At 46.5% G+C, this 27,926-nt stretch overlaps 1 protein-coding gene across 1 annotated transcript; it reads right to left on the reverse strand.

Annotated features, from left to right (window-relative positions):
- Window positions 1–17,102: 17,102 nt before the first annotated feature.
- On the reverse strand, window positions 17,103–23,848 carry KRT9 (keratin 9; the record flags this gene model as incomplete). Its single annotated transcript, XM_080922447.1, has 8 exons — window positions 17,103–17,176; window positions 19,144–19,859; window positions 20,208–20,431; window positions 20,538–20,663; window positions 21,334–21,495; window positions 21,759–21,915; window positions 22,045–22,127; window positions 23,228–23,848. 8 exons carry the CDS (start codon window positions 23,846–23,848, stop codon window positions 17,103–17,105), a joined length of 2,163 nt encoding a protein of 720 aa, XP_080778573.1.
- Between the last annotated feature and the right edge of the window lie 4,078 nt (window positions 23,849–27,926).

Below are 27,926 nucleotides of genomic sequence, written 5' to 3' on the forward strand. Positions count from 1 at the left end.
ACCCTCCCATCTCCCCTGCTGTCCTTAACCCTCTCCCCAGTCTCCCCCCAGATCTAGATCAGTGACCGAGGTCCACGTTCTGAAGCCTACATGTCTTTCCCTTCACAGCCTATAGATCACTGGACACGGTTTCTGTGTCACCTGCAGGTGGCATGGGAAGTCCATGGGAACCGAGGATTTGTTGAATACGTGAGTCACCTGGATGGGCACAGTGTAGATTACAGACAGTGTAGACTGCTGACAGCCATGTAACCCTCTTCTTCCTTTCCTTAGCTCAGACAACTTGATCCCACCTCATACATTTGGTGGGTTCTGTTCTTTGTTCCCGTAGTCCTCATGGATTTGCCAAACTTTGTCTCTGGAAATTCCAGGGTAGCTTAGGTGCCACCAAGAACAGAAAAGAATGGAGTAATGAAAGCCCAGGAGCTGGTGAGGAAGATTTTGTTTCATTTGCATTTAGATGGAAGAGAGAGGCTGGCTTTCCTCTAGATGGGGACAGGGTGGGATGTAAAACTGAGCTATTGTTGAGAGAGATAAGTGTCCCAGGGGATGTAAAACTGAGCTATTGTTGAGAGAGATAAGTGTCCCAGGGGAGGAGACAGCTTGGGGGAAACTGGGGCTTTTCTTTGTTGGTTTTAAGATTGGTGTTTCAGCCAGCACACACGTTTGATCCCCCGCACTTAGGAGGCAGAGGCAGGTGGATCTCTGAGTTCGAGGCCAGCCTGGTCTACAGTGAGTTCCAGGTCAGCAGGGCTACACAGAGAAATGCTGTCTCAAAAAAATAAATAAAATAAAATAAATTGGTGAGTTTCAGAACCATAAGTTAGTAGCTTCAGGCTCCTCAGCCTCTTCTGCTCATCACATAGGTGCCCCAGCCTTCAGCAGGCCTCTGCCTCTCTGGGAAGTGGCTTCTTTGACAGAAATTAGTCCAGTCAGTTCCTGCCTAGCTGAGCCCCTGTCACTTGAGAGTTGGAGATCAAAATTGGGACTTCACAGCTCTAGAAGGAGCCCCCTCTAAATTCAGAGGTGCCTGGGCAGCTGAGGCACTGCAAAAGACACACATTGGAGTTAAGCTTCCCTCAGCCTCTAACCCAGGCCCTGCCCCATGCTGAGGCAGACAGACAGGCCATGACTAGGAAATAAAGGTGGTGTGCTTCCAAGATGGCTGGACTCTTTCTCGCCTGTCTATAAACAAGGCCACAGTAAACAAACAACTGGAATGAATGGCTGCTCCATGATATGGGGGGGAAGGTTTTTATTAATGAGAGGGAGAGAGAGAGAGAGAGAGAGAGAGAGAGAGAGAGAGAGAGAGAGAGAGAGAACAGTCAGAGGCATCTGGAAGAATTCAAGGCAGAGAGAAAAAGAAACAGACAGAACATGGCCAGGGCTGTCTGAGAGAGAAGTAAGATTAGCAGGGTCAGAGGAGAAGTCCTGATGCTAAATGGATAGGTAGGTAGGTAGGTAGGTAGATAGATAGACAGACAGACAGACAGACAGACAGACAGACAGACAGATACATACATACATACATACATACATACATACATACATACATACATACATACATTGAAGAAATGCCTCTATGAGATCCATCTGTAAGACATTGTCTTAATTAGTGATCGAGGGTGGGGAGGGGCTATTGTGGAGGGACATCCCTGGGCTGGTGGTACTGGGTTCTATAAGAAAGCAGGCTGAGCAAGCCAGGGGAAGCAGCTCCCCTCCATGGCCTCCAGGTTTCTGCCCTGTGTGAGTTTCGGTCCTGACTTCCTTTGGTGATAAAGAGCAGTGTGGAAGTGTAAGCTGAACAAACCCTTTCCTCCCCAACTTGCTTCTTGGTCATGATGTTTTGTGCAGGAATAGAAACCCTGACTAAGGTAGACAGACAGACAGGTATCTAGGCGTAGAAAAGCCTGGGAGCTGGCATGGTGGTAGGAGTGAAGAAGGTGAGAAGGGTCAGCCTGGACTTTGAAATGAATGACATGGGAACTTAAGGAGCCTGGAGGCCAGCATGGCTTTGATGTGCAACCACGGGTATATGTCATGTCAATGGCAGACAGGAGCCTGTCCCACAAGTTCCTGAGGAATGCTGGCTTTCATCTAACCACCAGAAATCCGCTACAGTTTAGCTTGAATTTAGCCTAGACTCGGTTTTGAACCAAGTCCATAGGCCTGGCCCTTTTGGGTGCTTGGGGTTTTCCTTCACACCTAACACTGTGGGCTTTTTCTCCTGCCAGTAGGTCCCATGCTGCTGGACTGGCCCAGGTTCAAACCCAATCAGCACAACAGTTGTGGACCAAGCAGTCTTTCTTTCAAATGACCAAACCTAAATTATGGAGGAAAACTCTTTAAAGACAAAACACTCAGGGGAGGAAATACAGGGACAAATAGAGCAGCAGGGATTGAAGAAAAAATGCAGAGACTTTCTCACCTGGGGATCCATCCCATATGCAGCCACCAAACCCAGGCACTATTTTTGATGCCAAGAAGTGCTGACTGGTAGGAGCCTGATATGGATGCCTCATCAGAGGCTCTGCCAGAGTCATACTGATACAGTTGAGGATGCTTGCAGCTAATCATCAGACTGAACACAAGGATCCCAATGAAGGAGCTAGAGAAAGGATTGAAAGAGCTGAAAGGGTTTGTAACCCCATGGGAAGAACAACATTATCAACCAACCAAACCCTCCAGAACTCCTAGAGACTAAAACACTAGCCAATGAGCACACACTGTGCCATGTAGCAGAGGACAGCATCGTCTGGCATCAACAGGAGATGAGGCCTTTGGTCCAGTGAAGGCGTGTTCTCCCAGTGTAGGGGAACACCAGGGATCTGAGGTGGAAGAGGGTGGTTGGAAGAAGGAGCACCTTCATGGAAGGAAGTGGAGGGGGAGGGGAATGGGAGTGGGGGACAACATTTGAAATGTAAATACAGAGAATATCCAATTTTTTAAAAAGCAGATAGGGCTGGGTAGGAAAACGGCTATTGTAATTGAACACGTGATAGATTCTTAGTAATTGTTAGTTTAACTAAAAAAAAAAAAAAAAATCCCCAGTCCTCCAGGAGAAGCTGAGTTATGACCTCCAACATTATCCTTGTCATGTGAGTCCCAAGTTCTTCGTTGTCTCCACCCTGCCTCCTCCTCACTCCCTCACTTTGTAGAGGATCTTTTTCCCTATGTTTGCTGTGTGTTTCCTCATTACTGAGAAAGAGACAGCGTTTCTCTGTGTGGCCCTGGCTGTCCTGGAACCCTCTTTGTAGACTAGGCTGGCCTCGAACTCACAGAGATCCGCTTGCCTTGGCCTCCTGAGAGCTGTGATTAAAGGTGTGTACCACCACACCGTATGTAAGAGCCTTTCTTGACCAGTTGATTCTGTCTGTTCCTGTTTGCTGTGTTCAAGAATTTCCTCACTGTTACCTGTCACACTCCAGATTTTTTTTCTGCCTTTTATTTTTTTAACTGACAGAGAAAATGAACACCAAAGCTTCTAGACAGTGATGAATGGGGAAAAAATTAAAGACGAGGACATTCCTAGGTACAGTGGGGGGGGCGTATTGTAGAGATAGGGAGGAGTGTAGCCGGAGGCATCTGGGAGGGTTCTGAGTGAAACAGGCCATGTGAGGAGAGGGATGAGGGAAGAGAGAGAGGAAAAAAAGAGCACTGGCCATGAGAAACTAAATGAACCACATTGGCAAAATGGCTGAGTTATATAGGGAAGAACAGTTGGGAGAAGAACAGCCCAGACCAGTCTCAGGGCTGGGAAAGATTAGGGAAAGGGGATGAGGTATGCTAGCAGGAGGACCCTGTTATACATAGGGACTAAGGGATACTTGGAGAACCTGGCATCCGCTTAGATCTGTTAAAAGGCACCTCAGTTAGCCATTTTCCCTGAGTTTGACATCTAACATGCAATGCTATCTATGCTTGGACAGATCACTGAACCTGTCTAAGACTAAGACAATAAGACCTTCCTCCTCAGGTTCTAGTAGTAAGAATTCACAAGATGGCTTATTTCCTATGCAGGGACCTAACAGGAAGTGAGCCAGCTCTGGGGCGCCACATGCATGACTTTGAGGATATCAGAAAAAAAAAAAAAAAAACCCAAGTGTGATGATCTGACCTGGGCCCTTGGGACAATAACACAGTTCTTGTCTGGTCATTGCTGGGAGAAAAACATGCAAAGAGGTAGAAGCTGGGGTCCAGGGGGGCAGAGAGGAGCCTTCTCCCCACCATTCCTCATGTTGAGCTTCCACACGTCAAGACACAACGGCTTTCCCTTGCTGCTCTGGGTAAGAGCCTCTCAGGAACTGTGAGTGATCTTGTGCCCTTCCTCATTAGGGACCCTGAGCAGCCTAGAAATTTCTGAGCAAAGTGAGTCAGGACACCCTGGTTGCCCCAGGGACATCCTTCCCCAGATGTGCACAGTAATGCATCCTGTGCTCACATAGTCTGGGAACCTCTGGGTACTGTTTCCTCTTCCTGGAAACTCAAATGCTCTTCAAGGAAACAGAGTCTTTTGAGAGTCCTGTAAACAAGAAAAGCATGGCTTGTTTGTTTCCATACTTCCTACTAGATATGCACTCAAGAATTTTGTAAGGGGCTGGAGAGATGGCTCAGTGGTTAAGAGCACTGACTGCTCTTCCAGAGGTCCTGAGTTCAAATCCCAGCAACCACATGGTGACTCACAACCATCTGTAATGGGATCTGATGCCCTCTTCTGGTGACAAAAGACAGTGCCTAAAGACAAGAAACAGTATACTCACATACACAAAATCAATAAATTTTTAAAAAGAATTTTGTAAGATGTGTGTTTATGAATGTTTGTGAAATGCATGTGTGCAAGTGTGCTGACTTGTATATGGTGTGTGAAATGCAAATGTCTTTGTGTATGTCATGCAAATGTGTGCAAATGTGTGAACAGGTAGAGAACAAAAGCCAACATAAAGCATCCTCCTCTCTGTTGCCCACATGAGTTTTTGAGTCAGAGGCTCTCACTGAATCTAGAGCTCAACAATTTGATTGACTGTCCCTTTACCGACTGAGCTGTCTTCCCAGCCCCTGGTTATTTTATTTTTCAGGTGAGAAATTATTTCATACTTATAATCCAAATGTCCCTTAAATATTTATATTTCTCAGTTTTGCTAAGAAGGATAGCAAAACACAAAAGTGCATAAAAATTTCAACATTTGAGTTTCTGAGGAGCCAAAAGAGGAAGAGGAAAGTGATGGGCAGTCACGGAGCCCAGGTGCATGGTGACCCGATGTCTCAGTGAGCCGGGAGCGGTGGCACACACCCCTAGTGCCAGCACTCAGAAGACAGAGGCAGGCAGATCTCTGTGAGTGCAAGGCCAGCATAGTCTACACAGCATGTTCCACGCCAGCCAGGAAGGCTACATAGTGAGATCTTGTCTCAGGAAGAAGTGGGTTGGGGAGAAGGTTAAGTAAATATAAATGCCTCAATAAATCAAATAATTCAAATTAAAGCAATATTTAATTGTAATCTCTGGATTTCTAATTCTAAAAGATTTCATTTTGTTCAGAGTTAGTTGTGTGTGTGTGTGTGTGTGTGTGTGTGTGTGTGTGTAATATACACTACCTGCATGCAAGACTCATGGAAGCCAGACAAGGGCTTCAGATATCCTGGAACTGGAATTACCAACAGTTGTGAGATATCACCAAGTGTGTGATAGGGACTGAATCTGGATCCTCTGCAAGAGAAACAAATGTCCTTATCCATTTCTCCATCTCCTGTAGTTAGTGTTTATCAACACCCAACGAGATTATACACCAAAAACTCCACAGGCCCAAGAAATGCAGGAAGAAGCTCAGACTGTTTTTATTTGTTTGTTTGTTTAATGAACACTGTTGCTGTCTTCAGACACACCCAAAGAGGGCATCAGATCTCATTACAGATGGTTGTGAGCCACCATGTGGTTGCTGGGAATTGAACTCGGGACCTCTGGAAGAAGCCAGTGCTCTTAGCCACTGAGCCATCTCTCCAGCCCTGAAACTCAGACTGTTATGAAAGGGACTCTTCAGTTAGCCTTCCTCTGCCTCTCACTGCCTAATGTTAGGCCTAACTATCTGCTATGGGTTTTAATTTTTCTTTGTTTCCTTGCTTTTTACCCGAAATGTTTATTAGGCTGGATGGAAGCACCTTTGGAAAATTCCAGTACGTGTGAAGTCTTGCCAAGTGGAAAGGGTGGCAGGAAAGAACTTGGTTTTGTTAATATTTGTGCCTGAGAAAAGAGAGAAAGGCCCTGAGGGTGGCAGGGGCTTGTGATGGCAGATGTGGAAGACGGAACTCCGGGGGACTGTGTGGTAAGGGTAGGGAGATAACTCGGCTGGACTGAGCTCAACCCTCAGAATTCACATTGAAAGAAGGGGCAGAAGAAAATAAGGAAGAAGGAGGAGTAGGAGAAAGAGGAGGAGGTGGTAGAGGAGAAAAGGAAGAGAGAGAGGCACTGACCAGATGTTGTGGCACACAACCTATTAAGCTTTGTGAGTTCCAGGCCGGTTGAGAGGCCCTGACTCAACAGTAAGAATGGGGCAGCACCATGCCTTTCCCATGGCTCAGAAAGTCAGTGAAGACCACCCATCCCAGTATCTCCATTTCTTCATCTTTATTTTTTATCCATTCTGTGCCATAAACAATTAGAATGGCTGGCAAGGAAACAGAAACCCAGAAATAAGAGGTAGCTGGGAAGGATTCTCCATCCCCGTTGTGGCTGCCTTCTTCCCAAGAAGAGAATTTCCAAACCGTTTCTGTTCTATTGGAGAACTACTATGGTTGTTTTAGAATGAGTAAAATAATGGTGGTCCTGGGAGTCAGATCAAACCAGATCCTTTGCTGGCTGGGAAATTAGTGGCTATGGAAGACAAAGTCCATGACACCAATACAGTGTCAATCCTAGACAGAGGAGGTGCAGCTACCATGGTGATGTGGCTGGGGTTGAAGGTAAAGACCACTGGCCAAAGTAACAATGACCAGTTGTCATCCACACAGCACACTCCTTGGTGGAGAAGGGAACCCCACAGATGCATGGTGCTTAACTGCAGGGGATTTTCAGAGATGAGGTGGAATAGGCTGAAACGGAGCTATGGAGACACCTGACACCAGCCCTAGGGTTCCTCAGGGGGAAAAACAGTGCTGAAAATGTGATAGGCGATGCTCCCACTTCTGCTGTGAGTTCCCTACACCAGTCAGAACAGAGACCACTTGTTGGCTTGCCAGAGCCACCCTCCACTAGGGTGGTCCATAGCAAAGATGGCTGGTAATTCCAGACAGTGAGCAATTCTTAGCCAATAGGGTTTTTCCCTCCACCACAGACAAAGACAAAGGGGGGTATAGAAATGGCTTTAAGCTTGTCTGTTGCCTTCAGGATGTAGTACAGGCTCTCCAACATGCCCTCCCTGATTTGTTCTCCCACCCTCTCCAGCCCACCCCTTATCATCTCTCACCAGCCCATCCCTGTTCTCTGGCGTATAACACTGAGATGTGAGTCCCTGCCCTCCAGTCCTGCATGCCTATTCCCTCTGTCCAGAACATCATTCCCACCCAGAACACACCACCTCCACTGGCTCTCATCTGGGTAAAGCCAAGCCACCCATCATCCAGGCTTTGGCCAGCCACTGCCTCCACTGAATGTTGCCTGACTCCCAAGACTGAGTCGGACATTCTCACTGCGTACTCCGAGTCCCTGTACGTCTTGTAAAGGAATTCGGTATTCTATAAAATGGTTCTGTTATCGTTAGTGTTGGTATTTCTTTAGGACCTAAACTTTAAGACTGCATGGGGACAGAGCCTCTGTCAACTTCCCCAGGCATGGTGGCTGTCCCAGCAACTGGCCCCCCAGCATAGCATAGAGCAGATCTGAAATGGGTGCATGCTTAATGTAGGGATTGATGACTTCATCAAGGTGGCCAGGATCTAGACCACAGCTTCCAACCAGTCAACTGCCTCCTACCTCACCTTCAACCTCAGACTGGACTCTTGGGGACTGGTAAGTTCTTTTCCATTTCTCTGGGTCTCCTCTGACTTGACAAAAGTTTTTTTGCACACCCCAATATTTCCCGATCATGCTGAGAACCAATGGAGGGTTCATAGTTGACCAGGTTTAGCCTAAGCCAAGATAAGGATGATGTATTTCTAAGGCTGAAGTGTTGGTAGCAAAGATTCCAGAAGGTAGAAACTATCATGAGATGAATTAATTAATTAATTAATTAATTAATTAATTAATTAATGGTAGTCTTTGGGGCCTGTCTTATCCAATAACCCCATTTCTTGTTTATTGATCACACTTCATTCATTTAACAAGTTTGAAGGGCTTTCTGAGGGACACTAGAACCAGAGATCTGACCTTAGGAAGAGTTAAAAGTCCTTAAAAAACCAAAGAATCCAGAAGGGTGAATTTGCATCCACAGCAACCTAACTGTGGGGTAACTTGGGTAGGTCACATTCTGCCTCTTCTGAACCTGATCAATAAATGACAGCAATTTCCACCTGACATGGAGCTGAAGCCTTCCTGCCCACTGTGACTGAGTCAGGAGAGCCTGTGCGATCTCACAACCCATTCATTTTTATCTCCAAGGGCATCTGCTGTGAGATTCAGCTGCCCTGAGTCTGGACAAGGGAAGGGTGGAGACCTCACCTGTTCGGGTCACAGTTGCTTTCCAATCTCTGATAGAAAAGACATCCCATAATTTACTGTTGTGATTGTTGTCACCATCATCCTTTTTTTGTTTGGAAACAGGGTCTCAAGTATCCCTGGCTGGCCCCAGGCTCACTATGTAGCAGAATACTTCCTCAGACTTCTGATCCTTCGGTCTCTAGCTCTTGGGTGCTGGGATCTCAGGCATGTGCCAGCATTCATGTTCAGGCCTGAGATTCGGAGAGAGCATCAGAACCGGAGGCTATGAGGGCTCGCCGAGCCAGCCGCAGCCTTAACAAGTAGGAGAGTCCAAAGGGAGGAGACTCGGAGATCAAAGCCCGGAAGATTTATGGGTGTCAGAATGACAGGAGGAGGGAGTCCAGAAGGTTTTCAGCAACCAAGCTGCCACCCTCATTCCTCCACTGTTCAATCAGTCATCTACCCCTCTCTGGCACTGGCAGACTCGGGATCTTTTGGGAGAAACAGGAAAGCATTTATCTGTGCAAGGTCCTGGTTATATACACATGCACAATAGATGAGTAATGCTTAGATTAAAATATGAACAGCATTTAGGTTTCTGTAAGGGATCATGAGAGAACATGTGTTCAGTACTTACCACAGTGTCCTGTCCAAGAGCATACAGTAGGTACTCAGTAAATGTCAGTCCCTGCCCCTTCCTCTTATAGATAGTTGTTCTTAATCTTGGTCACACAGCTTGTCCAAAAAAGAACCTTAATCTAAAGTCTGCACCTCCCCAAGAAGGAAGCTATCAATTAGCTTTCTGTACAGAGCACAGACTCGTGGCTAGACTCTCTAAACCCAACACATTGCACAAGCCTGCAAGCCAGATACTAATGTCCTGAAGAGGGAGGTACCCGGCATGATCTGTTCTGGCAGGAGTGACTGCCAGACAGACACCCAGCTTCCACAGCTGCCAGAGGTTCAGTGGTGGCATGCAGTGGGACATGCTGTTGGATCCATGCCTGCAGCTGGTGCCAATGGTAGGCTTCCTCGAGACTGCAGTCTTCAGCCCTGTTCTCCAAAACCCCTTCCTGGAGCTTCTAGGACTGGTCTAATGTCACTTAGTGACCTCGCTTCAGGGTGCGGTTCCTGTCCTTGCAAGGAAAAACCCCAATGGGTACAGAATTCTGGGATGGGTGTGGCTGATGGTGAAAGAGTCTTCAGGACATGGGCTCAGGTGTCTAACAGACTGTGTTCCTTACATCTAAGGCTGGCTCCCCAATTTCCACACCAAAGTCCTCCACCCTAATCTTCCCTCCCAGCACACAACAGCTACTCTAAGATTCCCAGGTGTCCTTGGTTGGTTTTTTGTTGTGTTACTAGTTTTTTTGGCACCATGAAGTTCTCCAAGAAATCCTAATAATGAGTTCTGCTTTCAGATCATGTTCATAACCTAGTTATCCCCAGCCATCCTCTCTCTCTCTCTCTCTCTCTCTCTCTCTCTCTCTCTCTCTCTCTCTCTCTCTCTCTCTCTCATATACTATTCTCCTTTCTCCTGCTCACCTCTGTTCCATCATCTTCTAAATGGCACATCACTCCTCTACTCAGAGCCCTATATGTTATTCATGTTTGTCATGTTCAACATCCGCTGTCATGACAACCTCAGCATCCCTTTGTTTCTTTCCCCCGTGGTGAGCATTTGTTTTCTGATCACATAGAAGCCAATGTGGCTGTTATTGGCTGGGCAGCTCTCTTGAAGGTCCCTGTTCAAGCATCACACTCCTCTCCTCTCATCTACAAGCCCCCAAATGCTGATAACGTAGGTGTTGGCTCATTCCTCCTGACGGCCTCTACGGATCCTGGAGAAGAAGCTATGGACTTAAAGATCTGAACGACTGATTCCATGGGACAGAGGAGCACATTCTTTCCACAGTTAGTCTTTTTAAAGATTTATTTATTTATTATATTTATATGAGTACACTGCCACTGTCTTCAGACACACCAGAAGAGGGTATCAGATCTCATTACAGATGGTTGTGAGCCACCATGCAGTTTCTGGGAATTGAACTCAGGACCTCTGGAAGAGCAGTCAGTGCTCTTAACCACTAAGCCATCTCTCCAGCCTCAAAGACATTTTTTTTATTCCTTGGGCCAGTGAGATGGTTCAGCAGGTAAGGACACCTGCAGCCAATTCTGATGACCTGAGTTCAATCCCTGAGATTCAGATCGTAGAAGGGGAGAGCCAACTCTCACAAGCTATCCTCTGACTTCACACGTGCACCATGACTCTCTCTCTTCTCTCTCTCTCTCTCTCTCTCTCTCTCTCTCTCTCTCTCTATCTATCTATCTATCTATCTATCTATCTCACACACACACACACATACACACACAAATAAATAAATAAATGTAATTTTTTGTGTGTGTTTACAAAGTCAAAGTAGCTGATAGACTTAAGTTTGGATCTCTTAAGTCACACCATCATTTAACATTTGAAGCACAATATTGTCTTACAGATAAATGAAAACAAGCTAGGCCTGGTTAGCACCAGCCTGTAATCCCAGCTACACGAGGAGCTGAATCAGGAGGACTCAAAACTCAAGGCCAGCCTGGGCAAATTAGCAAAACCTTGCCTCGAATTGTAAAACCTAAAAAGAGAAGAACTCAGCTCAGTGGTCGAGTGCTCGCCTGGCATTTTTTTTCAGACCCTGAATCTATCCCAGTGCAGGGGTGGGAGAGGTAAGGATGGGAAGTGGGGGTCAGTTAGACCATGGCTTGAGAAAGATGAGACCCACAAATTGAGAGCACTGTCTGGAACATTTCCTATGTCTTAGGGAAATTAATTGACTCACAGTACCCCAAGCTCCAAATCATTCCCAAGATCCACCCTGAATTGTCTACAAAATTATAGGCACGCCAGATCCTACATGCCTGGGAAAGAAGGCCAATTTCAAACTCCAAGTCTTCGGGGGAAGACTTGCACAACAGGGAAACTTCACGAGGCCTTTAGATATACCCACAGAATGTGAAGGCTGGCTTGGGATGAACTTCTGACCAAGCTCAGCAAGTCAGTACAGAGACACAGAGACCAGAAGACCAGCTTCCAGCTTGACAGTGAGAGAGAGAACAATTGCTCAGCTGAATGACAGGAACTGAGGTCTATCCTGGTCAACATAGAACTGTCTGCAGAGGACCCCCGTGATCATGAGGAGGAAAGGCTCTGAGTATTTAGGGAGCCTGGGAGGTTGAGTGAAATCTTCATACTGAAACCTGTTCTGTCATTCCCAGCAGTGACAGTCGGGAAGATACTGTCCAGACCAGTCGTTCTCACCCTACCTAATGCTGGGACCCTTTAACACAGTTCCTCATGTTGTGGTGACCTGCAACCATAAAATGACTTTTGTTGCTACTTTATCACTGTCATTTTGCTACTGTTAATGAACCATAATGTAAACATCCGGTATGCAGGATATCTGATATTCGATCCCTGTGAAAGGTGTTTTCAACCCCCAAAGGGGGTCACAACACACAGGTTGAGCACAGCTGATGGAGACTCTAGCTGGGAAAAATGCACAGGCATCTGGGTATAGTAGCACACACATGCAACCCCAGAATTTTGGAGATGAGAGCGGAAGAATCCAAAGTTCAAGGTCACCCTCTGCTCAGAGAAAGTTAGAGGCTAGCCTGGGCTACATGAGACCCTGTGGAGAAACAAAAGAAAAAGAAATACAAATAAGGGGCACGGGGTGTCTATAGAAAACTGAGGTGGAACACTGGGTAAGGACCTCAAACCTCCTGCTCAGTCCTACCAGGTATGGCATGTACAAAAGACACCACTCTCCTCCCGCCTCTGTAGACCCCAAGATCTTGGAAATTCCTGAGCTTCTGTGCCTGCCCATCAGTATCCTGTTCCCTTCACTAGCCACTCCCCTCCTGATGTGGCCCAGCCTGTGTCAAATTACACAAGCTCTCCTTCCACAGGACGAAGGCAAGCCTCCATTTGTATATGCCTCTGCGAATTTCCTATACAGCATGGGGGCTGGGTAGGAAAGAAATGGACTGTCTTCATTTCTTTTCCACTTGTTCTGACTAAATTCTCTGACAAGAGAAACCTGAGGGAAAGAAGGTTGGTTTCAACTCACAGCAGCAGTGGGAGCGTGAAACAGCTGGTCACGTGATGTCTACAACCAGGAAGCAGAGAACGGGATGGAACAAGTGTATGCTTGGTTCCTGGCATAGGGTTCTAGTCCTGCGAAGAGACCATGGCAATTCTTACAAAAGAAAGCACTTAACTGGGGCTGGCTTACAGTTTCAGAGGTCTAGTCCATTGTCATCACGATGGGAAGCATGGCAGCCCACCAGCAGGTGTAGTATGGCGTTCTCTGTCAGCTGCATGTTTTTCCTCACATGCTGCTCCTCCGGGAATAACGATGCTGAGACTTAAATATATTTGCAAGTACCTTGGCTGTAAGCTTTGGCTCTGTCCCTGACTTGCTCATAACTCAATTACCCTGTTATTTCCCATCTTAGCGTACTTGTCTTCCTCCAGAGTTCCCGGAGAGAATCTTCCACATCTGACTATTTCCCAAATCCCTACCCCTCTCTCCGCCAGATGTCCCACCTTCTAATCCTGCTTCAGCTCATTGGCCAAAGGCTTTTTTTATTGACAGGTGAATGCTTTTACATAGTGCACAAGAGGATATCTCTACAAGCAGGCCCTGGAACAGTAGCTGGAAGCTACATCCTGACCACAAGCAGGCAGGCAATCAGAAGGAAAGAAGGGAGGGAGGGAGGGAGGGAGGGAAGGAGAGAATAAGAAGGAAAGGAGAAAGAGAGAGACAGAAAAAAGCCCGCCCCCAGTGACACACTTCCTCCAACAATGCCCCACCTACTCCAACAAGACCATCTCTAATCCTCCTCTCGTAGTGCCATCCCTAAACATTCAAATGTATGAGTCTACAGGGACCACACTTACTCAAAACCACCACAGTTCCCACTTCACACAGCCCAAGGTCCCCTGACCATGGAATAACACAGCCCACAGTGGCCGAGTCTTTCCACCTGTATTGGTTACTTTTCGTTGCTGTGGCAAAACACCATGACCCAAATGAGCCTAAGGAAGAAGGAGCTTATCTGGGATAAAATTTCTAGGAGATACTATAAGGGCAAGGGAGGCTGGATCAGAAATCTGAGAAATCACTTCTTTTCTACCATCATGGTGGGGTGCATGAATGAAGCCAGCAGGCACTGGAGCAGTAGCGGAGAGCCGAATCCCGATCCATAGAGAAAGGGAGAGTGTGATACTTCATACTTCATCAAGGCTCCACCCCCGAAAGGTTTCATCACCTCCCTACACAATGCCATCAACTGGGGACCATGTGTTCAAATGCCTGAGCCTATGGGAGACATTCCCATTCAAACCACCACACTATGCCAAACTAACACAACCAAGATACTCCTCCAAAGGCATCCCCAGAGGCCCATGACCCAGATAGTTCTACTCTGCCGCATTGTCAGTTAACGCTAGCCATCACGGGTCTATATTTGTAATTTTTCCTACCAAATTCTGCAAGCTCGGGGCCCTAAGGAACATCTTTAATCTTTACCCAGCAGGATTACAGGTGAGACTAGATCCCTTGCAGTATATCAAAGGGCCCCAATCAAGGTGAGTTCTCACCTACAGACTAAAGTAAAATCTGTTTCCAAATGCTTTGTGGTTTGGGGAAGATGTCAGCTAGATGTGAGCTTAATATATAGCCCCTTTGACCTTCAACCTCCTTTGAAATCTCATTTAGGGCCAGCAAGATGGCTCAGTGGGTAGAGATGTTTGCCTCCAATCCTGACCACCTAAGTTTGATTCTTGGGACCCGAAGGGTGGATGGAGAGAATCAACTCTTCCAAGTTGTTCTCTGACCTCTACACACATGTTGTGGCCACACACCCACACACACACAGGCACACACACACACTAAATGTCATAAAGAGTTTTTAAAGTTTTATTCTTCAATTCTGACTTCTATGACTATAAGAAAAATGGTTTATTCATTTTAGGGTGTGTGTGTGTTTTGTGTAGTGTGTAGTATGTGTATGCATAGACACATGTGTCTCAGTGCATGTATAGAGGTCAGAAGATACTGGATCACTCCTCTCCTTCCAGGGATCAAACTCAGGTCACCAAGCTTTCATGTAAAAGCTTTTATCCATTGAACCATCTCTCCAGGCCCCTCCCTGTTTGTGCTCAGACAGACCCACCTTCGTAAAAAAAAAATCTCCATTTTAAAAGATCAACATATTTAGCATCTTAATTAACAAACTCCAAACAGTAAATATGTTCATGTTTAAGTAGGAGAAAGTATGAGGTACCTAAAGCCAAGGATCATGGAGAGATCATCTTAAATCATCTTTGATGTCCACCTAACATAAGGTCTATTCAAGATCCCCTTGAATCAGGCAGGCCTGAGGCCAGAGTGAAGGGGAGCCAGGAAAGTACTTGTGGGACAAAAAGAGAGATGAGGAGGAGGAGGGGAGAAGGAAGAAGATGAGAGAGAGAGAGAGAGAGAGAGAGAAAGAGAGAGAGCAAAATGTATGGATTACATAGGGAAGAACCTGGGGGGGGGCAGCTTGGGCCCCTGGACTGGAATATCAGGGGTTGGGTTAAAAAGGGGTTGGATGCTATGCCTGGAGAACCTGAAGGCCAGGTCTGCTTTGGTATGTAAAGTATGCACCTCAGTCCCTTGTCCCAGGTTCCTAAACCAAACAAGGTTATCTGGAATAAGCTTCAACCCAAAAGCTTTTGGGAATCATTTAAATTCCATTTAAAATCTATCACAGTGGCTTGATATGCAGCTGTGGTCTCTGAAGAACTGCCTACAGGCGAGGGTTGTCTCTAGTTTGTGATGGAGGTTTGACCATCAGCCCAATCAGAGTCCTTGATGGCTCCCGTGGGATGTTCTTCACTCTTCCTTGGAGCACCCTGCCTATGCCTATGTTCCGCTATCTGTGAAATCTTCCTTTGCACTAGCCGCACTGTGTTTTTTCCTGTTTCATTCCATAGTCAACATGACCTCCTCACAGAGCCCAGTAGACTGCTTGCCCAAAATGGACTCCATTACTGCTCCTTATATCTGTATCTTTCACCATGCGACTTTTCAGCCCTGTGCCTCAAGAGGAGTCTGTTGTTCCTACTCTCAAATCTAGATTAGGTTGTGACTTACTTTGCCATGAAGGCAAAGTGTCTGTTCCTCAAAGGACCTTGCATTGGGACACTGGCTCAAACTAGCTGACTGGAAAAATGAGAGTCACGCTTTTGTCCTCACCACCCCAACCAGCTCCCAGGTAATCCCAGAGACAGAGCTGCCCAGACCTTGCAGCTAGCCACAGATGCATAAAAGAAAATAGAACTGTTCCGTGTGAATCACCAACTGCAAAATCACAAGGTGTCTTAGTTAGTATCTCTATTGCTGTGAAGAAACATCAGGACTAAGGTAACTTTTACAAAGAAAAACATTTAACTGGGGATGGCTTACAGTTTCAGAGGTTTAGTCCATTATAATCATGGTGGGAGGCATGGTGGTGTGCAGGCAGACATGGTGCTGGGGAAGGAGCTGAGAGTTCTGCATCCAAATCAGCAGGCAACAGGAAGTAACTGTCAGCATCTGAGCCTGGGCTTGAGCATCTGAGACCTCAAAGCCCACCCCACGGTGACACACTTCCTCCAACAAGGCCACACCTACTCCAACAAGGCCACACCTACTCCAACAAGGCCACACCTACTCCAACAAGGATACATCTCCTAATACTGCCCTCCCTGTGGTTCAAAAATTCAAACACATGAGTCTGTGGGAGCCATTCTTATTCAAACCACCACACAAGACAAATAAATGATCATTTAAAGTATTAAAGAACTTCATTGTGCATTACTTTGATTTTTCTTTTGGGTTTTTTGTTGTTGCTGCTGTTGCTGTTTGTTTGTTTGTTTTGTTTTGCAATACAGGGTTTCTCTGTGTATCTCTGACTGTCTGGAACTCACTCTGTAGACCAGGCTGGATTTAAACTCGGAGATCTGCCTGCCTTTGCCTCTCCAGTGCTGGGATTAAAGGCATCCACCACCACTGCCCGGCTGAGTTGCTTTATTCTTAACACAAGTTTTAAGTGACAGAAAAAATAACCAACTCTTTTCAAAAATAAATTCAGTTAGCTCTCTCGGAAACTCTATTAATGCCTAATGTAAGAAACTTAAGGTCAGGGAGACTGATCTCCCTGAACTGGGATCAGCTACTCAGGGTGCTGAAACAAGGTCACAAGTTCAAAGCCTGCCTGGACTCCAGAGAGCTTGGAGTGTGGATCAGTGGTAGAGTGCTTGGCTAGCAGGTTCAATATAGGTTCAAAATAGGTTTAATCTCCAGAGGGCAACATGAGAACAGGGGACTGGAAAGATTTCCCTGTGGTTAGGAATGCTTACTACCCTTGCAGCAGGCCCAGATTCAGCTCTCAGCACCTACATTAGCTGGCAATCCACCACCACCAATTCCAGTTCCAGGGGATCAGACACCCTCTGGTCTCCACAGGTCCCTGCAGGCACACGGCACACATAAATTCATGCAGGCACGCATACACATAAATAAAAGCAATTAACGAATCTATATTAAAAACAAAGAAAAGGAAGTATAAAAGAGGGAAAGGTTTGGGGAGCATGTAGTAGCCCAAATCACGGCATAAAGGTGTGATAAGGAGACAGACAGACTATGTGGCAGTTGGTCATCTCCCTTGTTTCATTTGGTCCATGGGTTTATCCAGCAGATGTCACCCATATTCAGCATGGATCTTTATCCCCTTAGTTAGCTCTCTCTGGAGATATGCTCTCAGACACACCCAAATGAGCATTACTATCTCCAGGAGAGTCTCAACTCAATCAAGTTCACAACCAGCATCAAATGTCACACTCCTTAATCTCAAAGTACAAACACATCAGAATCCAAGTTTAATTTGCAATAGGAAAGCTTTATTAGGAAGTCAGGACAAGGAAGGGAATGGGGTCCACCCCCAGGACACATGGAAGAATCAAGTTCTCTCCAGCCCTGAAGCCTCCCCAGCATGGAACAGAGCCAATAGATGTCCAGAGGCACAATGCCAATTCCATCCAATTCCAAACGGTTGCCCCGGCTTGTTGCCAGCTAGTCTTGATGTCAGGATGCAGTAGGCGTGCTTCATGTAGCTTCTGCCCTCCTGGGACAGTCTCAGCTTGGGTCGGGTGGAGAAAGCTAATCAGGATTCTAGTATCGAATTTGGTTGCCTGTGGCGGGGTGGAAAGAAGAAAACAATAATGAGAGAGAGTTTAGACAGTGACTTGAAGAAGAAATTGGGAGCAAGAAACCTGGATCCCATAGAGCTGGAGGAGCGTGTGATCCGAGCACTGTAATCACAAATCCTGTGCCCCATCCAGTTCCCCATCTCTCCTGCAGCAGCCCTGAGTTCGGATAGCTCATGGACAGGACCCCTCACCATCCCACAGCATCGTCGGTAAATACTCTGGCTACCCAGACAAAGGTAAACACCAACCTCATTCCTAGCTTCCCAACCATGCCCCTGCAGAGCAGCTGGACATTCAAAGTACATATGATAACATTGTAAGTGAACAGTTTCCTGATACTAAAAGGGTTCCTGGAGATACACATTCAGTGTTGTTATCCAGCCACTTACTACAACTTCATATTGAACTTAAAAAAAAAAAGATAAAACCATAGCTTAGAGGGAAGTTGCTTTGTTTATCTATTTACATGGGTCTTTTCTGCCTCCATGTATGTATGTATGTATGTATGAGATTCCCTGGAACCAGAGTTTTGCATGGTTGCGAATCACAACGGGTACCAAGAACTGAACCCAGGTACTCTACAAAAGCAACAAGTGCCCTTAACACCTGAGCATCTCTCCAACCCAGATATTTAAGTTTTGCCACATTAAGCTCAATTTGTAAATAGAGATTATTTCATGGTGTAGAGACCACCTCTCCTGCATGTGTCCTTCTTAGAGGCAGGTGATGGCTTCCGAGACATCCTCCTTTCCACTGTTGTACTATGCAATGGTTGCACTAACTGACCACTAACTGAGACCCCTGAGTCTCTGTTCCATGTGTGGTCACTGATACAGGCTTCCCATCCTAATAATGGCTGAAGGCACTGGTCATGGAGCCCCACAGTGCTGAGCCAATCATTTAGAAATTACATAATTGTGAGGAAACAATTTACTCCTTCTGAACCTCATTTTTCATAAGTAAAATCTACTTGTGGGCTACAATCGAAATGTACCTGACGGTGCAGTTTTCAACCCATCTCTTCTAATCGCTGAGACTCAAATCATGTGCTGATTTAATTTCATCCAATGGTCAATTTAGAACCAAGTATGGGGTTATACTACTCTAAAGACTTTTCTAAAAATCCATTCCGTTCAGAACATGCAGCCCTGACAAGTCCTGTCCAAAGATACACAGAAAAGGATAGTTGCCTCATGTTCACAAGACTGTGGATTCAGTAATCCCTTACCTTTCGAATCATCGTCGCAGTCAGCAGATTTTGAGGAAGACTGGGACTGAGATGGCCTTCTATTTCCTCCACCATAGCTACCCCCGCTTCCTCCTCCAGAACCACTTCCTCCTCCATAGCTGCCTCCACTTCCTCCCCCAGAACTGCTTCCTCCACCATAACTACCTCCACTCTTTCCACCATAGCTGCCCCCACTTCCTCCACCATGGCTGCCCCCACTTCCTCCTCCATAGCTGCCTCCACTTCCTCCCCCAGAGCTGCTTCCTCCTCCATAACTACCTCCACTTTTTCCACCATAGCTGCCCCCACTTCCTCCTCCAGAACCACTTCCTCCACCATAGTTGCCCCCACTTCCTCCTCCATGGCTGCCCCCACTTTTTCCACCATGGCTGCTCCCACTTCCTCCTCCATAGCTGCCTCCACTTCCTCCCCCAGAGCTGCTTCCTCCTCCATAACTACCTCCACTTTTTCCACCATAGCTGCCCCCACTTCCTCCACCATAGCTGCCCCCACTTCCTCCACCATAGCTGCCCCCACTTTCTCCTCCATAGCTGCCCCCACTTTCTCCTCCATAGCTGCCCCCACTTCCTCCTCCATAGCTGCCCCTTCTTCCTCCTCCATAGCTGCTACCACTTCCTCCTCCATAGCTGCCACCACTTCCTCTTTGTCTTCCTTTGCCACTTCCAAAGCCAATTTGTCCAGCTCCAGAAGATTCACTGAGGATAAAGGAAAACACATAGATATGTATACAAGGGTGAACCTGAACAGAATCAAGACAAGTGTCAATTGAGGCATCCCAGCTGGGAAGGAAGGGTACTTTCCTCTCCCTAGAGCAGAAGGTATCCCCTTTCTCTCACTGTTACCATTCTCCTTTCTAAAGCTCAAAAGCCCGAAGAATTTCCCCCAAATACATTCATACTGATGAGGTCCTCAATCCATCAGACCCCTGCATACAAGAACTTCCCTAGCTGTGTCTATTCGAGAAGGCTAGAAGTGGTATCAGAAGCCTAAGGGGACTCCTCTGAGATTTACACTGTAGACTCTACAGACTCCTAAGGACCTACAAGTCTTGTTGGCCGCCTTCGAGGAGGTTTCGGTAAGTCTCAATTTCTTTCTCCAGCCGTGTCTTGATGCTGAGCAGAATGCCATATTCCTGGTTCTGGCACTCAGTTTCTGCCCGGACCTCAGCAAGCTGAGCCTCCATCTCACTGATCTGTTCCTGAATCTGCTGCAGCTGGCCACAGTAACGGTTCTTTGTGTCTTCCAAAGCCTTCTCCAGGGCTGATTTCTAGGAAGCGAAAGAAAATTTCAGGAGGGATGTTCTACCCCTCGCCCCTCTGAAAGGTTTTTCCCATGCCCTGCCCTGGCAGCAAATCTGGGGCAGGACTACCAACCGTGGAAAGCTGAGTCTGCAGCTCAATGTTCAACTCCTGGACACTGTGCCTGAGCTGGGTCACTTCCTTCACGTTGCTCTCCACCTCTTGGCCACTATTTGTCACTTGCTGCTCAATCTGGGTCATCTGCAAACCAAAGATTCAGTTATGGACAGACACAGTCAAGGACATCTGTGGGAAAGACTGTGCTTCACTCATTACTCTTCACTTGAAAAAGAAAGGCTGAGACCAAGTCAAGGATGTGCCGCTGAATTCTGAATCCTACTGACAAGGTTGACCAGTTCTCCAGACACCATATTTCCTTTCAGTAGAGTTTCAGGGTCTTTTATATTATGTCCCAAAACCCCTTCTAATCTTATTTTCTTATTTACATGCAGAATGGCATGCCTTTATCTATCATGCTCTATTTCAAGCTTTAAGGACCAGGGAAAAAGGAAACAGGCATGGAAATCAGTGTACTGCAGAAGGTGCTGTATATCTCTTCTAGAGTCTTACATCACACAGGACTATAGTGAGTTGCCCACTCTCTGGACAACATATACTAATAAACTTCTCAAGGGTGGCCATCTTATTTAGCTCACCTCTGAAACATGAGCTCGTCACCCAAAATTAACACCGCTCCAAAGTTATGTCTCTGTGGTGAATGAAGAAGGATGCACAGCATCCATTGGAGGATGAAAGGATAGATAAAGCTATGCTGAAAGATGAGAAGGCAGAAGGATGATGAAGGGGTGGGAAGTGGAAGGATACCTGAAATGTGGATTAGAAAACTGACTAGGTACCCCGCTTTGCTCACCTTGGACTCATAGTGTCGCTCAATGTCCTGGCGGTTCTTAGAAATGAGCTGTTCATATTCCTCACGCATGTCATTGAGGACCTGGGTGAGATCTGTGCTAGGAGCAACATTTATCTCCACATTAACATCTCCATCATTCTGGCCCGTCAGCTGGCTCATCTCCTGCAAGGAGGAAGAGGGCATGAGGTTGGAAGTGGGACCCTCCTTGTCATCTTTCAACCCTCTCCCGACACGTCTTCTCAGAGTGCAAAAGAGGGAAATCGTTGTGAAACCAAAGCACAGCTGCCATTGCAGGCCACCTGTGAGGAGCTGGGTGTGCCCCCTTCAAGAGCAAAGAAGAGAACTCTCAGTTCGTGCTCTGCAGTACTCCCTATGATCTCTGCCCTTCTATTCCTCCCTGTACTCACCAAGCCACAATAGCCTACCTCCTTGTGGTTCTTCTTCAGGGCCTTCAGCTCATCCTCCAGACTATCAAGCTGTATCTCCAGGTCAGACTTCTCCATAGTCAGACTATCCAACACCTTCTGCAGGCCATTAATATCAGCATCCACCCCTTGGCGCAGGTTCTGCTCCATCTCAAACCTGTGGGCCAGCCATGGGTACAAAATGATCAAGAGGGCACTAGATCCTACTGGGACCTCCAGAGCTCTGAAAATTGGGTTGGGGAGGGGATGACAACAGTATAGGGAAAAGGAAGGGAATAGGACTCACTTAACCCTGAAGTCATCCAGAGTCATGCGAGTATTGTCCAGGTCCAGAAGTTTTTTGTTGTTCCTTGTTGTGAGATCCACAATCTGAAAGGCAAGTTTGCATGAATAGTCCATGCTCCCTTGATATGATTGACTTCAGAGAGAGGAAGAAACCAGACAGAGCCAGCAGAGGGGATAATCCCATCCAAGGTGTTAGGAAACAAGGAGAGTTTCCTATCAGCTTGTATGCTGCACAGCACCCACATAGCCTTCAGCAAATATATTCAGTGTAGTTTTCACTCATTTGGAAAATATTTAAACATCTGATGCAAAGGCAGAGTGGGGTCTAAGACAAATTCCAAGGGGCCCACCACTGGCCAAAAATTCTAAATTATTTCAAGAGTCATGAAAGGAAAGATGGCTTAGCCTATCCTGGGAAATGAGGAAAGACCTTGAGAAGGAGATGACAATTGAACTAGGTCCTAAAGGATGGCTAAGATTGCATGTGAATAAATGTATAGAAGAAACCTGCAGTTGGAGAAACAGCACATTTAGACATACAAAGATGTAAAATCAGGAGGTATGGGTGTGAACAGTAAGGAACCCAACTCTGGACTCCTTTACGGTGGAAGCTGAGCATGTCACTGTGACTGCTCAGTGCAACACAGAGAGTAGTCACCCACTTACATTAGTGGATAAAAAAGAGGATTGTGGATGGATGGATGGATGGATGGATGGATGGATGGATGGATGGGTGAGTATCATGCTCACAACCAGAGATTTTCTCTATCACTTGATCAACCACCCTGCGTACCTAAGTCCTAAGTACCTGAGAAGATTAAGATTCCAGCCCAAGAGAAATGAGAAAGAAAGAATAAGGCTGACTTGAAACCAGGTCAAAGAAAGCTCCAATTACGCCCTAGCCTTGCTAGTATTAATCCAGGCTTCCCCCCTTCAATACCCAAACTCAGAATGAAATATCAGAGCTCAAATCCAAGTCCCTAAGACCTGAGAAACCAAACACAAGTTTGCTTTAGATGAAAGTGTAGGAAAAGATGATTCACTAGTATGTCTTTGCTTGGACTCTAGAATCTAAACTTTCCGTGAGAGAGGTTAAGAACGGGAGGAAAGCAGAGAGGGAGGGATGGAGAGATGGAGGGAGGAAGGGAGGGGACGGGGAAAGAGAGTTTGTCTCTCATACATACGCTGTTCTTCAGGTCTTCAATAGTGTCATAGAAATGAGAGTAGTCCTTCTGGAAGATTCTCTTCCCCTTCTTTGAATACCATTCCTGGATCTGCCTCTCCAGGGTGGTGTTGTTCTCTTCCAGTTCCTGTACTTTATCCATATAAGAGGCCAGACGGGAATTGAGGTTCTGCATGACGACTTTCTCATTGGTGTTCAGAATATTGCCTTCACCGCCTCCAAAATCACCACCACCAAAGCCGCCTCCAGAGCCACCACCAAAGCCTCCTCCAAAACTTCCACCAAAGCTACCTCCAGAACCTCCACCAAAGCCACCTCCAGAGCCTCCACCAAAGCCACCTCCAGAACCTCCACCAAACATACCGCTGGAACTCCCTGTACTAAAACCCCCTCCATATCCTCCACCATAGCTAGAGCCAAAACTGCCACCGCCTCCACTGCCACAGGCCGAAAAGCCACCCCCACCAAAGCCACTAGAAGAGCTAAAGCGGCCTCCTCCTCCACCAGCCCTGGAGGAGCGACTGAAAGAAGACCGCATGCTGCCTCCGCTACCCCCTCTGCCTCCTCCTCCACCACAGCTGCTGCTGCTCCGGAAAGATGAGGACATCTGTCTGTAACTCATGGTGCTGCCTGCAGGAGTCTGTAGGCAGGAAGCAGTCTCAGGGTTGCTGGGTACTGAGCCATCCCAGGAGCTGACTACTTATACCCCCTGCTGAAGGTGGCACGCCTGGGTGTGTCCTCACTGTGTGCCAGCTTCCCCCCATAGACTCAGAGAAGGTCTAGAATATGGGAGTAGTAGAGAAGCCCCAGGCTGTGCGTCCCTTGGTGACTGCCCGTCAGCAGCCCAGCCTCTCTCTATTGTGTGAGGTAATTTGAAGATATTAGGCTGTCAAGGGCACTATAAATCAGCCCTGCTGCTGAGGGGCTGACCTATATCCTACAGTCTGGTGTCTGTCTGACCTTGACGACAGGCCTGGGATTCAACCCTCTCAGTTTCTAAGATCAAAACTCCCTCACAGCTGGTTGTCACTCTCTAAACTCACCATGCCCATACCTGGTGGTCACTGTGGGCCAAGACAGGAGTAACTGGAACAGAAGTCACTGTGAAAGGTAGGAGAAGTGAAGCCACTGCCCACTGGGAGCTGCCAGGATAAACAGAAAATCAGAACCTGCCCTGGTGATGTCCCCATCAGATGGAAAACCCAGTTGTCACATCCTTTATGCTGGCAGGAGATTCAGGGCTCTGCTCTCGGGACATGCCAAGGTGCTGAGACAGTGCTTGGCCAAAAGATAAAGAGAGATGCACAGCTATGTGTCCTTCAGGCTTCCAGAGCAGCAAGCAGCATTCACGTGGAAGACTATGGGAAGAAAGCAAGCCCAATAAATACAGCCCTGCTGCTGTTGGATGTCTACAGCAGGAACTTGATGGGTCTGTCTGACCCATCATGCATGAGTGCTCCTGTGTGTGTTTGTATGTGTGTGTGCATGTGTATATGTGTGTAAATGTGTGTGAATGAGTTGTGTGCATTTGTGTGCATGAGTTATGTGTATGTGTGTGTGCATGCATGTATGTGCATATGTACATGTGTGTATGTGTGTGAGTTATGTGTATGTGTGCATGTGTGTATGTGTGTATTGTATATATGTGTATATATGTGTGCCGGAACTTGATGGGCCTGTCTGACCCATCATGCATGCATGCAAGTATGTGTGTGTACATGTGTGTATGTGTGTGTGCCTGTGTATATGTGTGTGCATGTATATGCATATGTACATGTGCATGTGTGTGTGCATGTGTGTATTTTGTGTGTGTGCATGCATGTGTATATGTACATGTGTGTGTGTGCATGTGTATATGTGTGTGTGTGTGTCATATGCATGTATGTACTTTATTTGTCACTCTTCACTGGAGGCAGGGTCTCTCACTTGGAGCTCATCAATGCATCACATCCTGACCAATAAGCCACAGAGATCCTCCTGCCTCTGCCTTCTCAGCACTGGAATTGCAGTGCACTGTGAGATTACACTGCTCTGCCCAGCTTGATGCATAGATTCTGGGGATCAAACTCAGGTCCTTACTCTTTCATGGAAAGCCCCCTAACCACTGAGACATCTCCTCAACCTCTTTCCATATTCTTTTGCAGAGTCCTCCAGTAAGTACAAAATTTCCCTTCGTTGAGTGTCTGTCTTATGTTCAGCCCCAGGGGTAGCAAGGTACAGTGATGTGACATCCTTGTTCCTGATAGTGCCTCACACATACTCTAGTCACAAAGACCAAAAGAGAGTGGTAAGGAGGCTGAGGGCTCTGCTGCCCGGTCACCTGGGCACAGTCCAGACCCTGTGCTCTCTGGCTGTGTGATGACTTGCTTTCCCACAATATGCCTCTGTTCTCTCCTCAAAAACAACAACAAAAACAAAACAAAACCAACCAACCAACCAACAAACAAACAAAAATCAGTTTGCCTATCCCAGAAAAGAAGGCATGAGAAAGGCTCAACAAAGACTAGAATGTTTCTGATCATTCAATTGCTTAAGTCCCCTGACTCCACTGCCTTCCCTTAGCTCTGGGATGTCAGCCTCTAATAGCTCTCCTTGTCCTTCCCAAGCCCCTTGACCTTGTTTTCATTGTTAAACCATTAATTAACCAGTGAGTGTGCGTGCTCACGATAAAGGTGCCCCTGTCACAGCACATGAGTATAGGCACGAGACTTTACAGAGAAGAGTCTCTTCTTTCACACTCATTTCATTTCTGAGGATGGAGGACCTGAGGATCTGAGGACCCAGGTCTCCAGGTTTGTGCAGTAAGTGTCTTTATACCCACTGACCTCTTGAGCTGTCTGAGATAACCCGTCTAATTATGTCTCTCCTCTGACTTCTCTGTTCTCTTAAGACAAGAGCCATGAGTCCTTTGCATCCTTGCTTCATTACTTCCAGTTCTCCAAACCACATATATATGATATATTATGATATATGTATGTGCACACATGGTATATATGATATGTGTCATATATATGATATACATGTCATGTGTATGATATGTGTGTGATATATGATGTATATGTGTGATATGTTATATATGATATATGTGTGTGATATATACCATATATATGTGATATGTGTGAGATGCATATATATATATATATATATGAGATATACATAAAATGACTCTCCTAAACAACCCTCAAACTCCTGCAGTCCCCTCCCACTGAAATGTCCCTTCATATCTTCTGTATCCTACTCGACATTGGCAAACCTGTGTGCCTCCTCTTCCTGAGTTCTCGCCTTCTGAATTCCCACTTGTTCTCTGTCCAGTTTTGACCCCTTATCCTGCATCTTGGGGCCTCTACCACCAGCTGCACCACCCCACTGCAGAGAGGACTCCTCCCCACCCCATCCTCAGCAGGGGCTCCTCTAAGCCTGTGCCTGTTTGTCTTGCACATGCCCCAGTGCCCAGACCCCATGCCTGGCCCAAGTAAGATCCCACTAGAGCAGAATGAAGGAGAAAGCCATTTCAGATGGATGCCTAGGGCTGGAAGAAAACTGAAGATAGGAAGAGAAGCCATGAGGGTTGAGAAGAGCCTGAAGTGGTGGAGGTGTGGCTGGGGAGTATAAGTTTCTTCCTAGCAAGGGTCCAGAAGAGGGTCTCTGGGAAGTAGGTGTTATAAAGAGTAACATGTGAGAGCTGCATTGAAACTGTGTTCAGAAACAGCGAAGGAGTGGTCCAGGAGCCACAGAATTACAATACATAGCAAGATCCTCTCAAAACATCAACAAAAATGCTAGTTGCACAGTAAGAAAAGTATTTCCTTCTCTAATATTTTCAGTCTCCTGATTCTTAAGGAAAATCTCTCAATCCCCTTAGCAGCCTTCATACCTGTGAATCATCCCAGCCAGTCCTTAGCAGCCTCTCCAGCTGTCAATCATTCTAGCCAATAAAATCAAGCCCACCTAGAACTCAGATTCTGCAGGAAGCAGCAACAACATCTATTTAAACACTGGCCTCCTTGGCTTCTATGAGTGTCGACTGATTTTGATTTTCCTCTTTTTTCTTTAGTAATGTAGGATTCCCTCTACAAATATGCCTGTTGGGATAAACAGTGAGCTAGTTTACCGAAATGAATAAGGCAAATATTTAATGGTGCAAAACATGTTAATTAAAATAGATTAAGTAGGTAGAACTATTTTGCAAGACATCCTTAGGCAAAGGTTCAAGGGGAGTCTGATTACTCATTTTGCTTCTCCATGGTTCTAAATCTCTATCCACATTCCTGCTTGTCTCTATGAGAAATACCCAGGACCTGGCTTCAATGTGATCTGAGGCCCAGGTCCACTCTGATGTTGTTTCTCTCGGATTTGCAACAGGCACACTGATATCACCAGTCTGGGATGGGATGGAAACCCCAAGTCCCAGGGCTTGGAGGATGGGTTAGGCCAGGTTGGGTAGGCAGCTTCAGGGAGAGCAAAGGCTTCTAGAACCCTGTTTTTAATGAATGCATTCTTTTAGATTTGGTTTGGCTTGACTTAGCTCAGGTTGGCTTGGCTTGATTTGATTTTTTTTTTGTTTGTTTGCTTTTTTTGTTTTTTGGTAGGGTCTAACTCTTGTAGCTGATCTTCAGTTCATGATTCTCCTGCTTCAGACATCAAAGTTCTGTAACTACAGGCATCTGCTGCTTTTCTTGAAGGTTACATCTATCTGAACC

The sequence above is a fragment of the Micromys minutus genome (assembly GCF_963924665.1).
Source record: "Micromys minutus genome assembly, chromosome: 10".
Lineage (NCBI taxonomy): Eukaryota > Metazoa > Chordata > Mammalia > Rodentia > Muridae > Micromys > Micromys minutus.